At 45.7% G+C, this 16059-nt stretch overlaps 1 protein-coding gene and 1 pseudogene across 4 annotated transcripts in view; both read right to left on the reverse strand.

Moving 5' to 3' along the window:
- Positions 1-16059, reverse strand: part of ARHGAP44 (Rho GTPase activating protein 44) — a 186076-nt gene that overhangs the window by 69295 nt on the left and 100722 nt on the right. For all 4 annotated transcript variants that reach the window (XM_070394907.1, XM_070394905.1, XM_070394904.1 and 1 more), the window contains exons 4-6: positions 10542-10618; positions 4062-4173; positions 1705-1781 (exon numbers count right to left, since the gene is read on the reverse strand). In XM_070394907.1, coding sequence (XP_070251008.1) covers positions 1705-1781; positions 4062-4173; positions 10542-10618 — 266 coding nt within the window. The remainder of the gene's footprint in view (positions 1-1704; positions 1782-4061; positions 4174-10541; positions 10619-16059) is intronic.
- On the reverse strand, positions 9945-10039 carry LOC138995204 (U6 spliceosomal RNA; annotated as a pseudogene).

Raw genomic sequence — 16059 nt, forward strand, 5'->3', positions numbered from 1 at the left:
CATAATTTCTCTTAGTAATTTGTCCATGGCGTTTATAGCATGACTGGATGCCATGATGCATTCATCAATAATGAGAAGTTGGGCCTTTTTAATAGTTTTAGCAACTTCACTGTTTATATCGAGTTTAGAAATTGAAGTTTCATTTAATGGAATTGGTTATTTATATTGGGAATGAAAGGTTCTTCCACCGAGAAGTAAATTTGCAGCAATTCCTATAGACACTGTGGGTAAAACAGTACCACCACAACCTCTAATATAATGTATTAAAACTTTATTGTGGGGAGCCACTACACTGTTTTGGACAGATTCAAGCCTTGGACTGATGAGAGGGCACAGTTCTCTCATTGCCACGTGCAAGTCTCAGCTTGGAGGGCAGGGCCCGCCCAGCACAATTATAGCTAACAGCCATAGTTGTAAGCTTGAACCTATGGTCCAAACACGTGGCCCCACGTGCCTGAGTGATGTAGGCTTGATAGAGTTCAGGTGCATATAGTTGAGTAGGATTGAAACCCAGGAGAATGTTTTAAACATCTTGATCACCCCCTTACTTTGCCTCGTAGCATCTGCTATAAAATAAAGGCACGGCTGTGGGCATGGTCGCTGTCTCTCAGAGAAGCAGCGTCCCACCGAGACCCAGCTTTCATTCTCTTACCTGTCTTTTCTAAGCCTTTTCAGCTGCCCCCACCCAGGTTCACCCTTGGCCGTGCTGGCGCGGCACACTTTATAAAGATATGCCTCCACGCTCCGAGGGCGGGTTCCTGCCTCAAACCTCGCCCTTACCAGAAACAGCTTGGGGGAGGGTGCAGCCATTTCCAAGACAACCCCTGCAGGACTGACTTCCTTCCGGTTGGTCGCGCCTCGGGTTTTTATATAAGTAGAAGATATTCATGATCCTGCATTCCTTCAACTTGCAGACTACATAAACACATGCATACCATTGTAAAAAATAAAATGACGCACCACCACGACCTGTGGCGGCCACAGTCGAAGCATCATAAAGCCTGCAGCACCCCTGCTACACCAGGACTTTCCTGGTGGATTCTGGGAGAGACTGGCACCCTGGAACTTTACTCATAATGGCCGCGGTGTTTAGAGAATGGCTATAGGATAGAGATATCTACACCGTCAGCTTCAGGAAAAGGTGAGTTGGTCCCCAGAACCCGAAATTCTCCCCTCATTACAGACACAACCATCATCCATGCCACTACTCTCCCTTTTCCTCCTACCCCAGCTACGCTGGCCTGCACCCTGCGTACCTCCATCTAATTCCCACCCGAGGGCCTGGCACTGGCTGCTCCCACGTGGTGGACAGTGTTGATTCAGAGCTTTGCACGACTGCCTCCTTCCCGTCATTTATGTCTAAGATCACGTGTCATCTCAAAAAGCCCTCTTCGCATTACCCTAGCTGGTGCTGCCGCCCCCTCACACAGCATCCCTCCCAGCATTCCCCCGAGTCATTTCTTCATGTGACTCACGGCTGCCTGAGATTGTCTGGTGTGGCTGTTCACCTGCCCAGCTCTCTCCCTAACTGGACCACAGCCTCCCTGAGTGGGGCCGGTGGCTCTGCTCACTGCTCCCACCTCCAGTGCCTGCCACACAGGGGTGTCAGTATGCAGACCATCACACACTCTCCTGCCCACAACCCAAAGGTGATCAGTGTTCCTTCAAAGCAGCAAAGATGAAAGCAAAGTTGCCCTACTGTACCTTGTTCGTGAGGAGTCCATGTCCAGCACCAACTTTGCTAAATGTTTCCTCTGTTTTTGAATATTTGGGATTTCCACCTGTGGTTAAAGGAGATGAAACACAGTCAAGCTGAAGCTCCAAATAAATTCTTCAGGAGTGACTGAGAGACACACAAGTTTGCTAGAGGTCTCCCAACCCTTCTTTTTAGGTCAAATTCCCAAATCCTTTTCCTGACCTAACTCTGCTCTTTCTTCACTGGGCACCTGCAGCAGCCCAGAGCACCTGGAAGCTGCGCCTCCTGCCCTCTGAGGCGTGGCCTCATTCCTGCTGCTACACTGACAGCAGACGGGCCTCCATCACCTTCCTCTCTACTTGCACGAGGACCTTCGTGGGGACAAAAGCAGGTCTGATACGCAGACCTAACACCATAGACAGCAGATGAAAGGAGCAGCTCAGGAGACTGAGACACTATGGGGAATGCAATGAGGGTATGTTTTTATAGACAGAGGATTTTTCCCAAAGTGACTAAGACATCAGCATCCCCACGGCTCTCCTGGACTATGAGGCGTTCCTCCACAGTGGTGGTTGTGCAGATGCTCTTTTCATATTTTTATTTCTAAAAATGGCTTAACTGAACATTCCAGGGAGGGATTTTGGTTCCAGGCCCAGCAAAATTGGGGCAGGATGTGAGAATTTAAAAGAAAAAACTGGCCATAACTGAACTAAAGTCATCTCAGGCTGTGGCTTGTAGAGGAGGAAAAATGTGAGGAAGATCCAGTGTTCTGTGAGGTGTTGTCTATCCATCCTTCTGGGCGGGGTGAGCAATGGGCCGTGTGTAAAGACTTCCAATAGGAAGGAAGAGGTGTCCGGGGAACCCCACATTGTCACGGAGCTCGGGGGCAACGCTGGGAGCCACACGGGCGTCGTGGTCACACAAGCCGCCTCAGCCCCCGGCACACCTGCCCTGGGCACTGCTCCAGGTTGGCTGCAATGCCGGGCCACCTTGTGAGGAACAAGGGCCCGGGACAGGCTGGGGTGACCTGTAGCAGGATGGCATCTGAGAAGACTGGAGAGGCCCATAGCAGAGCCCACAGCTCGGGCTTCCTCCCGGAATGCTGTCAGGCACTTAGCAATCATTGCCCCAGGTATTCTGTCCCAGAAACAGCAGCAGGGGAGGTAGAGGTGCAGGGGGAGGCCCAGAGAGGAAACCAGACATGACCAGGGCAGTGCTGTCCAATAAGGTAGCCTCCAGCCACATGAGGCTACGCCATTTTATTTTCAAATCAACAAAAGCCACACAAAATTAAAAGCTGAATTCCTCAGTCACTTTGAATACATTCCCAGAGCTCAATAGCCACAGGAGGTAGTGGCCACCACCCTGTATGGGTGTGTGGGTGCGGAGGTGTGCGGGTGTGGGGGTATGAGGATGTGGAGGTGTGCTGTGCAGAGCAGTGTGGGTGTGAGGGTGTGCAGGTGTGTGGGTGCGAAGGTGTGAGGGTAAGGAGTTGCGTGGATATGGGACCTTCCCATTGATGCTAGTGGTTCTAGCACCAGCGCCAGCTGGGCTTTGACCAACTAAAGGCAACTGGGAGGAACGCCAGGGTTCAGGGCAAAGGAAGTCCCAACCATTTCCTGTCTTACTTGTTTGACGCTAGCAAAACTGTCACATAGACATTAAAGTTTCTTGCTAATAAAGCGGTTTTGTTCAGTGCCCTTTACCGTCCAAGAGAAGAGACCTATGTAACAAACTGCAGGAGGCCTTATAGCAGTGATGGCGAACCTTTTGAGCTCAGCGTGTCAGCATTTTGAAAAACCCTAACTTAACTCTGGTGCCATGTCACATATAGAATTTTTTTGATATCTGCAGCCATAGTAAAACAAAGACTTATACTTTGATATTTATTTTATATATTTAAATGTCATTTAACAAAGAAAAATCAACCAAAAAAAATGAGTTTGCGTGTCACCTCTGACACGCGTGTCATAGGTTCGCCATCACTGCCTTATAGGGTCTCGGCCAGGGATCCAGGGCCCTGAGGAGGCTGCGGATCCATTCATTTCACTGCAGACCTGAGGGGGTGGAGGGCAGGGTGGTGAGGGCAGTGGGGACCCTGGTGGGGAAGGGGATAATGCTGCCAGCTTGCCCCCTCCCCCTGGAATGCCAACGGAGAGGAAAGTGGGCGGGAGAAGGGGCAGCCAACACTGAGGGGCTGCCTTGTTGGGCAATCCTGAAGGTGGGCGGGGCTGGTGGTCACCCCATGGAAAGCAGTGTCACAGAGCAGGTGAGGGACAGAAACAACAGGAGTGCAGGGGAAAGGCTGCAGGGCCTGCCCTCTGTCCCCCCTCCTCGCTCAGGCTCGGCCGCATCCCCTCCTCACCTCCGCCAGCAAAAACAGGGGCTCGATCACATCTCTCTCTACTTGCAATTCAAAATGAATCAGCTCCTGTGCCAGCTTGTCCTCGGTCTCCCCACAGAGTTTCAGCATCTTCCTGCAACAGAGGAGAAATCCACGCTGCACAGCCCGGAAAGCAGGTCATGGTGCCACACTGCGCACCTCCTGGCCAGGCACACCTTCATGACAGAGGTGCTAATAAAGCAAATGCTTTCCATGGTGTCCCATGGACCAGCTTGCTCTCCATTACTACTTCTGAAATTATCAATTTTTTAAAGATGCTGAGTACCTACTGTGTGCCTGGGGTAGAGGGAGCACGTAGGGAAACAGATAGAACGACTCACAAGCCGAGCCCACAGTCCTACCAAGAGCCAGGTGCTCCTGTTTCGGCCAGGGATCCAGACCCCTGAGGAGGCTGCGGATCCGTTCATTTCACTGAAGACCTGAGGGGGGTGGAGGGCAGGGTGGTGAGGGCACTCCAGGGCACTGGAGACATTGTTTTCAACAGGCCCTTAGAGAAAGACTCTCCCCAGCCAGAAACCCTTCTCAATGCAGGATGGACAGACAAAGCAGGAGTGGAAATCCATTCCGAAGTTATTAATAAGGAACAAAGAAGAAAAGGCCGAATGAGGGGAAAGTTTTACCATATTCCTAGAAGCAAGAATACATTTCAAAAAGGTTAATTCCCCCGAACGGCATTCAGGCAGTCCTCGCTTCTCATGGCACCACATTAACTGAAACCCGTGTGAAACGTTTGTTCGAATCAACAAGAGGCCTCTGTAATTCAAGGTTAGTATGCACCTTCCCTACCCTTACTGTACACTTCTCACCAAATGTGTGTGCACTCGCTTACAGTATATAACGCATCACCTACCGTAAAGCATTTACACAACGCTTTCCCACAGAATCTAGCCTCCCGTTACATGCTTTTTAAATTCACCATTGTCTCTGGGGCTTACCCATCATGACACACACAGAATTAGGTCGTTTTGCTGTACAGAGTTCCATTCTGTGAATAAACCACCATTTATTAGCCTGCCCTCGGTCCACGGTGTGTGGCTCTTCCACGCAGTGGCCTGGCGCCTGTGCTTGTGAGTCCCTGCATGTGTGAGGATTGTTCTGTGCGAAGGAGAGAAGGCGTGCGCACCCATAACCTCACTAGAGGTGCCGATGCAATGGAGAGTCCCACTGCTCTGCCCTCTGGCAGCCCTTTGTGCGGGTAGAAATGTTATTCTCTGCCACGTGGTGGATACAGAGCATTCTCTCCTCCTGGTTTTAATTCCCATTGCTTGACTGCCTGACTGCCTTCTCATGTCTTGGGTCCAGCAGGCTCCCTCTTCTGTGAAGAGCCTATTCACATTCTTTGGAATTTCTGTATCGGGATATGTTATTTGAAGTTATTTGTAGGAGTTCTTTATATACTTACAGATATGTGTGTGGATGCAGAGGGCATTCAAATTCTTTTTCATATCCGCTATAAATGTCAACACCCAGGCTTGTTTTTGTACCTTTTTAAAGGTGTTTTTGACCTGATTCTTCTGTTACTTGCCCCCATATTTCTAATGTTACTTCTTAACTTTTTTCTAATTTGTAAGCATTAGTTGTTGACTGTCGAGTATGGAAAATGGGAATTTAGCTGTCTTTACATTTCCCCTCCCTCCATGTATGAATACCACAGGTGCTTAGCACTGCATTTGCCCCATGTGCCATGGGGAGGAAGGCTGGGTCGTATAGTGGCCAGTGGTTTCTCCTCCACATTGGTTTTTTCTCTGTGCAGTTCATCATCGCCTGGTTTTGATTTCCTTGTTCAGTCTTCTACGGACCTGACTGAACACCAAATCCTCTGCCACTTTCCTAGTTTGTCTCTTAGACACTCAACTATATATGATGCGAATGAATTTCATCTTCTTGAATTCCTCTCTCCCAAAGCTGTGTCACTCTAGGCCAGCGGTCGCCAACCTTTCAGACCTCACGGACTACCAGCAGTCCACAGACCACCGGTTGGCGACCACTGCTCCAAAGGTTTCCTTAAACCAGCAGTCGCCAACCTTTCGGACCTCACGGGTCACCAGTGGCCCACGGACCACCAGTTGGCAACCACTGCTCTAGGCTGTTTGCCTTCTGCCCCGGGCACAGCTGTCTTCCCGCATTTCCCCCACCATTTTCTGCAGGTTCTCTCTCTGTCCTGAGTGTCCTGTTCCCTACATCCTCTGTCTCCCTTTCCTGGTTACTCCCTCATTACACAGCACATCTTGCTTAGCTGCCTGAGGAACTGTGGTTGGGGCGTCGATTTCTAAGAACTTGCTCATCACGACACTGCCCTCCATCCAGCAACTGACAGCTGGGCAGACTCGGCTTAGCCCGTCAGGCTGCTGAAGGCATCGCTCAATCATCTTCCAGCGACCCCTGTTGCTTCTGGCAAGGCTGGACGCATTCAAATTTGTGACCCTCTTATGTGACATTTCTCTCTAGAAGATCACAGAATCTCTTACTTGTCACTAGTGTCCACCAGTGAGTGGAAGCCCTGGCACTGGTGTAATTTTTTTACTGTGTTGGGAGTTCAGTGGCCCTTACGTGTCCTTCGGTCCTCCTTCTCTCAGATCATTTTATCATCATCGTCATCATCTTCCTCCCTTTATCTCCTTCCCTCACAACTCCTGTCACTGAAGCTTAAAACTTCCTCTGCTTTCCCAACTCTTCGATTTTCTGTCATCATCTTCTTGCCCTCGTTTCTAGATTTCTTCAACCTCACTTTCCAAACCTACTGAGAATGTCATATTCTTCATTTCTATCAGCTTGCTTTTGATCTCTGAGTGCTTTTCCCATAAGTACTTTTATTCACATCCTATTTTCTGTTTAGTAGAGGCTTTATTTTCTCTTCTCACTTGAAGATATAAGTGATAATTTTCCTGAAAACTTCTCCTCCCCCAGGCAATATCTATTTCTTCCTGATTTCACTCTTGTATTACTTCTCCAACTGTTTTGGTGTCTAAGTTTCAAGTGCCTGGTGGTCTTCAGTCCTGTCTGTATGTGAGGATAGAGACCAGCATCTTGGAAACTGTGAGCGGAGCTCACAGCTGGGAGCTTGTCGGCAGGGTGATCTAGCTGGGCCGTGCGCTGGAGCACTGCCCCCTTCAGCGGCTTCTGGTCTGCAGTTCATTCCCCTGGGGCTGGAGACACCACACAGAAGGCTCTTCCAGTTTCGTGCTTAGGGAGTAGGAGCCTGAGGGCTGCACGAGTTGGGAGACAGCTGGAGTCTCAGTGTCCAGCTGCAGTAGGTCACTCAAGTCTCTTCTTGAATAACCGGTGCCCTTACCTGGTGTCCCCTGTCTAGAGAAGCTGTTTTACCCAGAGAATAAAGCTCCACCATTCAGCTGGGATTAGGGGTGAAGGGATGAGTCTCCCAGAGGTGAGGTAAGTGCTGGGTTTGAGCAACCCAAGTGGTAGCTGACTAGCTTTACAATCCACACTCGTAAGTTCCATCACTTCCCTACCCCAGAGACCCACTGTTCCGACATGCCTGGTGCCACCAATCCTGAGCCGTGTCCGTATGTCAAGGAGTAAGTGGGGTTGGCTCTCTGGATAGCCTGCCTTGGGAGTCAGATTTCGGGAACTTGCTAAGTCAGTTCCCAATCAATCATGTTCTATAGCTCACAAAATTTTGTTGCTATTGTCTTCTCTCTTGTCTTTCCTCTTGTTTTGGGCTTATGCCTTTTAAGCAAAAATGAATCTCTTTGTTGTAGTAGATTTTGAAGAAAAAAAATTAGATGTGTGTGTTCAGTCCGTCATCTTTACCTGGGTGTCCTCTATCACTTACTCTCAACCATGTGTGTCATGATTTAGGTGTGACTCTTAGAAAGAGCATATAATGACTTCATTTACCCACCTGACATTCTCTATATTATAAACAGTTGAATTTTCTCCATTTAATCTCTAATGATTACAAACACATACAGTAGCAACTGTTACCTTCATTTTCTGTTTTCTATTTATTATGCTTTTTTTTGCTTACTTTTTTCTCTTTTAGTCCCTTCTATGTTTTTTCTATTTTGTTTTCTTTTTTATTCTTTTACTATTTTGAAGTTATACAGTCTATTTCTATTCTTTTCGTAGTTACTCTAACTTTTCTAACTTGTGCATTTACTTTAAATGTACTATCTTTATTCTCCTTCCAAACAATGTAGGAACCTGCAGCACTAATTCCCTTTCCAATGTTTCATGTTAATATTTTCTAGTATTTTAGTGTCGCTTTGCTTTCAACTCCCATCAAATTAATTATTATTATGTTTCTACCATTATTTCAATGCTTATTAATATTTACTTACACTAAAGGGTAGCAGAATGTGCCGAAATATGTCACAATGGCATAAGGATTATTTTGAGCTGAAGGCAATTGAGATGATTCAGATACAAAATAAGGTCTCTACACCACCCCTGTCCCTGCCCCCCGCCCCCCCCCCCCCACCACCACCACTTGCCTAAAAGCAGAACATAAATTTGTAGAAGTGTCTCTCTTGCCCACTCTACCAGAAAGGACACAGGTAAGTTACCAGAGACAACTCTGGGCTCTTACCACCTAGAGAAGGCCCCAAAGAAGTAACGAACTTTACTAACGACTCTTATATTCCAATAGTTTCTCCAAATCATTGCCCTCCCATAATCTGTCGCCCTAGAAACTCAAATTTCTTTTCCTTTTTTTTTTTTTCCACTTCTCTAAAAATCATTGTTCTTTTGTTGAGATGCTACATGAGCCCGTGTCAGCCACTCCTTTGAGTTACTAATGGCCGAGTTCTGCACACAGTAATAAAATTTGCATGCTTTTCTCGTTAATCTGTCCTTTGCCAATTTAATTTGCAGAGCCACAGGAGAGGAACCTAAAATACATAGAGGAAAAAAGACTTGTTTTCATTCCCACACTATATTCACTATTTTTTTTTTTTTCTTTACAAATGCTATCTTGCTACTTGCATTTCATTCCTGTCCTCTGGACATAATCTATTTCACATGAACTTAACTAGTTCTTTCAGTGAGAATACACAAGCAGTAAATTCTCTAAATTTTTGGCTGAAAATATTGTTGTTATCCCTTTATTCTTCAATAATAATTTAGTTTGTCATAGAATCTTGCATTCCTATATTTTCCCTCAATACTTGAAGATTTTCCTTCATTATTTCCTGGCATTTATTTTGGCTGATGAATAAATAGTCTGTTATCAGTTTAATTACTCTTTAATATGTAATTATCTTTTTCTCTGCTTAAATGACACTTTTTTTCTTTTTAATAATTTCCAGTTTTATGACAATGTGTCCAAGGATAGATTTCTTTGTGTTGATCTTAATCAGGACTTTTTGTGCTTCTTAAATCTAAAGATTATGTCTTTCATCAAATCTAAAATCTAGAAAAGAAAAATTCAACCATAAACTTTCCCTCTCCATATTTTCTTCTTAGGAACTACTGTTAGACATCATCCATGCCTCTCCATTTAATAATGCCTACATCCTCTTCTCTTGCACTTCATCCTAAGTGGTGACTTCAGATCTGTTTTCAAGTTCATCAATTTTTTATTTGAGTGCAATTTTCTGTTTATCATTAATAAGTTTTTATACTATAGTAAGTATAATTTGAATTTTAATAAGTTCTATTATTTTTTCTTTGATTCTGCATATTTTTTTTCATGTTGTTTGCTTCTTTGGTCAAGGATTATTTTGTCCTTACTTAATTTTTAAATTGAGGCATAAATAATATTATAACATTATATTAGTTTCAGGCGTACAACACAATGATTTAATATTTGTGCTTACTGCAAAATGATCATCACAATGGCCTGGTTAACACTTTTCACCATACATAGTTACAACATTTTTTCCTTAAAATATGATTGCTTTAAAAATTTATCCTTGTACACGGGCCATGCTAATCTTCTATGTATCGTTCCAATGTTAGTACATGTGCTGCCAAAGCACACAATGTGCTTACTTAATTTTAAAATTTCATTTTTAACATAATTATTTTACATTTTCTCTCAGACTGTCCTATTGTTTTTGTTTCTGAGGGCACTGATTCTCCTCCTCATTGTGCCTGAGGAGTCGCTCTCATGTCAATTCTATTTTTAGTTTGTTTTTATTATAAGCTCAAGACCAGCCAGGGTTGCTCTTCTGGGAATCCCATATGCTTTGACATCTGACATTGAGAGGATTCATATCTGCATTTACTGGAGCCCTAGGGATTTCAATTGTCCGTCAGCAGTTCTATGTCAATTCTCCGCCTGGGAGGTGCCCCACTGCAGAGGCAGTAAACATAACTGGGCCTGGGGTTTTGCTTCTCACTGGCGACCTTTCCTTCCTCTGCAGGGAGTCCGCAGCCAGGCTGAAGGCCTCCTCAGTGCTTCCCCAAGCAGTGCTGGTCCCCTTTCTACGGATGGGGACTTACCTAGATCTGGCAAACCCACGCCTGGTGTCACCTTACCCAAGAAGTGTGTCATCTCCCAGGATAGCTGACCCTTCCATCAAACACTGGGCCAGTGTCGTCAGAGGCAATTTTTTCTGAAAGGAAAAAATGGTTGCAATGAAAACTTTCAGCATTGCTTTCCTTAAAACAGCAAAAAGTCAAATACCTAGATATTACATTAGCTAAGAAACAAAATGGCTTTAAAATACGTTTAAAACCTCAACATTTACAGGATTTAATAATGAGGGGACAGATTCAGAGATGTCAAAATTCAGAAAAGTAAAGCTGAATTAAATTTGTCCATTTGGAAAATAAGCCTAAAATTTACATGCTGCATTTTAATAGAAAGTGGGACAGCAACAAGAAAGAAAGAAAGAAAACATTTCAAAATTATATTAACAAAGATTGGAGTAATGCTTTAATTTCCAAAAACCAACTCCTCACCTGAAAAGTGTATTAGCCACATTTTATATATAAGGCAGATTATGGTCAAGGAAGAGAGAAAAGCCAAGCCAGTGCGGCTCAGTGGTTGAGCATCGACCCATGAACCAGGAGGTCACAGTTGGATTCCCAGTCAAGACACATGTCTGGGTTGTGGGCTCAATCCTCAGTAGGGGAAGTGCAAGAGGTGGCCTATCGCTGATTCTCTCTCATAATTAATGTTTCTATCTCTCTCTCCCTTCCTCTCTGAAATCAATAAAAATATATTTTAAGAAAAGGGAGAAAAAAGTGTTCACATACAATTACAATACAAAGAATGTAAGCTTCCACAAAAAGGCACACTCCAAATAAGATACAGAATAGTCAAGAAGCACATGAAAAGATTCTTAACGTCATTAGTAATTAGGGAAATTCAAATCAAGGATACCACCTCGAGATACCACCTCACACTAGGATGGCTATACTAGAATTAATAATATATATTTGCAAAAATCAGAAAATGAGTATCGGGGAGCATGTGGAGTCAGTCACCAGCGCCTAACGCGCTGCAGGTGGAAATGTCCACGGGCAGCACTGGGGAAAGTCCGGCAGTATTTCAATTGAGTGAACAACTGTCACATGGCCCAGCAATTCCACTCTGGGGCAGACAATTGAAAATAACGGAAAACAAACGACCAGACAAAAACATGTGCCTGGATGTGAACAGCAGCACTGTTCACAGCAGCCCAAAGGTGGGATCAGCTCAACGATCACGAGCGAACGGATAAACAAACGTGGTGCAGCTACACAAGGGAATATTACTCAGCCATAAAAAGGAATGACGTCTTAACACAGGCTACTACCTGGATGAACTTGAAAACATCATGCGAAGTGAAAGGAGCCAGACGCCACAGAGCACATATTGTATGATTCTATTATATGAAGTGTCCCGAATAAACAAATCCATAGACACAGAAAGCAGATCAGTGGTTGCAGGGGGCTGCGGGGAGGGGAAATGGGGAATGATTGCTTATAAGTATGGGGTTTCCTTTTGGGGTGAGGAGAATGTTCTGGAATTAGATGGTGAGGGTAGTGGCACAAAGTTGTGAATGTACTAAACATCACTGAATTGTACACTTTACAATAGCTAAAATGGTAAATTTTATGTTGTGTGGGGAGCAGCGGCAGGGGGAGAAGGAGGAGGGTGGGGAGGAAGAAGAATATTGCTACAGGAGTGCAAGTGCAACATGACCCACTCCCTCCTTCCTACTGACAGGCCCTCTCCTCCTGAGCCTAACCCACCTAGCACACACTGACAACGAGGTAAGAGCTGCGAGCAGGTCCTCCAGTCCACACTGCGACACCGACAGCTCTTCAGACAAAAAGAGGCTGAAGTGCATCCAGTCCCGAGCCTCCTGCCATATCCCTCGGAGAGCCTCCGCTCTAACTCATGCCCGGTCAGTATTAGCAGTGCCTGCCCAGGCACCACACCGGTGCTGAATGAGAGGAGACCAGAACGCACATTCTAGTGCAGGCAGGCAAGTAATAAATACAGAAACTATGGAGGAGATCCTTTCAATAGTTGGAAGCACGATGGACAAGAGAAAGTGAGAGGATGTGTAAGTGAGCAGCTGTGGGGTATGGAGCTGGATGAACGGGGGTGACATTTAAGTTGGTCTGGAGTAAGAGAATGAGTCAGCCAAGCCTCAAGAAGATCTGGAAAAGAGCGTTCCAGGTAAAGGGAGTGAAAGTGCAGAGGCTGTGAGGAGGGAAATGGCATGGCCAGCTCCAGGTCCCCAAGGAGGCCAACGGCTGGAGCGCAGAGGTGACAGGGAGAGTGGTGGGAGGCAGGCAGACGTGAGATCGTGCGGGGCCTGTCAGCCAGAGGCAGGTTCTGGGTTGCACTCTAAGGGCATCTGGGGACAACTGGAGGGCTTAAGAAGAGTATGGTCCAGCCTGGCTGGTGTGGCTCAGTGGTTGAGTGTTCACCTATGAACCAGGTCACGGTTCAATTCCCAGTCAGGGCACATGCCCGGGTTATGGGCTCGATCCCCAGTTGGGGGCGTGCAGGAGGCAGCTGACCAATGATTCTCTTTCATCATTGATGTTTCTATCTCTCTCTCCCTCTTCCTTCCTCTCTCTTTAAAATCAATAAACATTTAAAAAAAAAAAAAAAAAAAAGAACATGGTTGGATTAAAATAACCCCAATCCTGAGACAGACAACTCAATGCAATGGCTTCAGAGCGGGATCAACTTGAGATCGGTTTTGGGGGCTCCATCCACTAGAAGTTAGGAATCTGGTTTGTACAGCTCCAGACCTCCACCCTCTGCGGCACCTCCAGGGAGGGAGGTCGACTCCCAGGAGTGACATGGAAGTTCACGTGGTTTCTGAGGTATCTCAGGTGGAGAGAGCCTTGGCACCTGTGTGGATAAGGCCTTCGTCGGGTCTAAAATATACCCTCCCTGCCTTAGACAGGTCCACTCCACCGAAGCCAGACGCCTTTCACTCAAGGGATAAACTTACTGCCCCATCATTTCAAAGAAAATGGAACATTCTTCTTGCAAAAAACTAGACCAGGCAACTCAGTAATAATACATCCAAATTAAAGCACCACTTTCTGACTGTCCTACAAAGCTATTAGGTACTAGTTTCCAGTGACTTAATTAAAGGCACAGGAAAGAGTACCGTAGGAGAGCATCTATCCCCGCCTCACCTATTAAAAAAGGTTATTTAAAGCAAATCTTAGAAAAATGTCTGAAGCAGTTTGAAGACAAAGAATTGAGCAGCTATACTTGTTATGCTCACAGAGAGAACATGGCACTTAAGGTCCTGCTTCTTCACTGGGGTGATTCTGTGCCCCCTGGGGCATGTGGCAATGTCTGCCGACTGTCTGGTTGTCACAATGTGGGGAACATTACTGGCATCTGGTGGGTAGAGGCCAGGGCTGCTGCTGAGCATCCTACAATGCACGGGAGTCTCCCAAAATAATGAATTCTCCAGCCCCCAACACGATGAGTGCGGAGGCGGAGAAAACTGGCGTAAGGAAAGGTCTTCCATCTGGAAGTTCCTAAAATATCCTAAAATATCCCAGTAACCAACCCGTGAGGATGCGCCTCCCTGGGTCAGACAGCATACGCGTGGCACTGTGAGCTCACACAGGAAGGCCATTCTGGTGTGTGCGAGCAACCAGAGTCCCACGACACTCCCGTAGGGCAGGGCCACAGCTCTTCTGATCCTTCAGAATCTGACAAGGAGCAAGGTAAGGGAGGGTCTCGCCTGTAACAAATGAAAGGGAACTGCTAATAGCCTGGGAGTTGCATCTTTTGGAGAAATGTATCTCCACTGGTGATTAAAGCAGACCAACAACAGAACAAGAACAGCCAGAGGGACCACTGGCGAATCAGTCCTGGAGGGAGGAGGCGGAGGGCTAGCCACTGGAGGATCAGTCCTGGAGGGAGAAGAGGGAGGGACAGCCGAGTGCCTGTCTTCCAACATTCACATTGGAAACCAGCTGGAAGTACAGGAGTGGAGGGGCCTCCTGCTGAGCCAGGGGCCACATTCTTTCCGGGTCATTTCTAGTCACTTTACACCCTCACCAATGATTCCCAAATCCTCTCAGGGGGCAAAGAGTCCAAAATACCACAAAATGAGGAGTTATTCTTGCTTCAATTGCCTCTTAATTCTTAACATTTTAATAACGAGAATAACTTTTTCTTGTTCACTATCAAATGTCAGCCTCCTATATACCCAATGCCTTGCTTTCCTTTATAAATATTATTTCAGGTCATTTCCTATCATGACATATATAGCTACTTTGTTCTGGTTTTAAAAAATATTTTTATTGATTTCTAGAGAGAGAGGAAGGAAGAGGGAGAGAGAAAGAAACATCGACATGAGAATGCAACATCAATCACTGCCTCCTGCACACCCCCTACTGGGGATTGAGCCCGGGCATATGCCCTGACGGAATCGAACCAGTGACCTTTCAGTGCACGGGACGACGCCCAACCAACTGAGCCACACCGGCCAGGGCTACCTTGTTCTTTTTTTTAAATGACTACATAGCTCATTGACTGAAGATGACGAAATTCATTGCAGTCCTCTACTGATGGCTGGACTCTCACAAACCAGGGCCTGTGCTGTGGCCTGGGGGTCTCGCATGAGGAAGACTTCACTCTAGCAGAGACGTTAAGGAGAAAGAGTGCGTGGATTCCAAGGGCAGGAGTGGGAGGCTCACTGGGTAAAGCCTCAGTGGAAATTAATGAAGAGTTTTTATTTGTGTAGAATTCAGGGGTCCTCAAACTACAGCCCGCCGGCCACATGCTAATACAAATATTGTATTTGTTCCCGTTTTGTTTTTTTACTTCAAAATAAGATATGTGCAGTGTGCATAGGAATTTGTTCATAGTTTTTTTTAAAACTATAGTCCGGCCTCCAACGGTCTGAGGGACAGTGAACTGGCCCCCTGTTTAAAAAGTTTGAGGACACCTGGTGTAGATGCTTTAAGAATAAAAACATTAGAAGAAATCCACAAAAAGAAAAGAGGAAGAAAGAGATGGATTAATGAGACAATGTGCAATCAAAGGCAGTAGAACAGAAGTCAACAGAGTGCAACTCACAACAGACCACAAATTATTTCATTTTCTAAAGAAATCACTTGAGACAAATAAAAAATGGAGGGCTCAGTAGATGCCAGGCACTGTGCTGATCTTATTGAACCTATGACTGCCTACAACTGAGGTATTATTGCCTCTCTCCCCACACTATGCTCACCTCTACCCACTTCACATATAAGGATACTGAGTCTTACTCATAGGTACAGAGAACAAACTTACAGGTGCCAGAGCGGTGCAGGAGGTTGGGGGATGGGTAAAAGAGGTGACGGATTAAGAAGGACAAATTGGTAGTTACAGAACAGCCACAGAGAGGTGAAGTCCAGCCTAGGGAATATAGTCAATAACATTGTAATAACTGTGTATGGTGCCAGCGGGACTGGACTTATTGGGGCATCACATATTAGACATATGTGTAACCACTATGCTGCACACCTGAAACAAATATAAAATAATACTAAGTATCAACTATAATTGAAAAATAAAAATAAATGAATAAAA

Source organism: Myotis yumanensis, unplaced genomic scaffold (genome assembly GCF_028538775.1).
Source record: "Myotis yumanensis isolate MYYU_CA2020_CCGP unplaced genomic scaffold, mMyoYum1.0.hap1 SCAF_16, whole genome shotgun sequence".
Taxonomy (NCBI): domain Eukaryota; kingdom Metazoa; phylum Chordata; class Mammalia; order Chiroptera; family Vespertilionidae; genus Myotis; species Myotis yumanensis.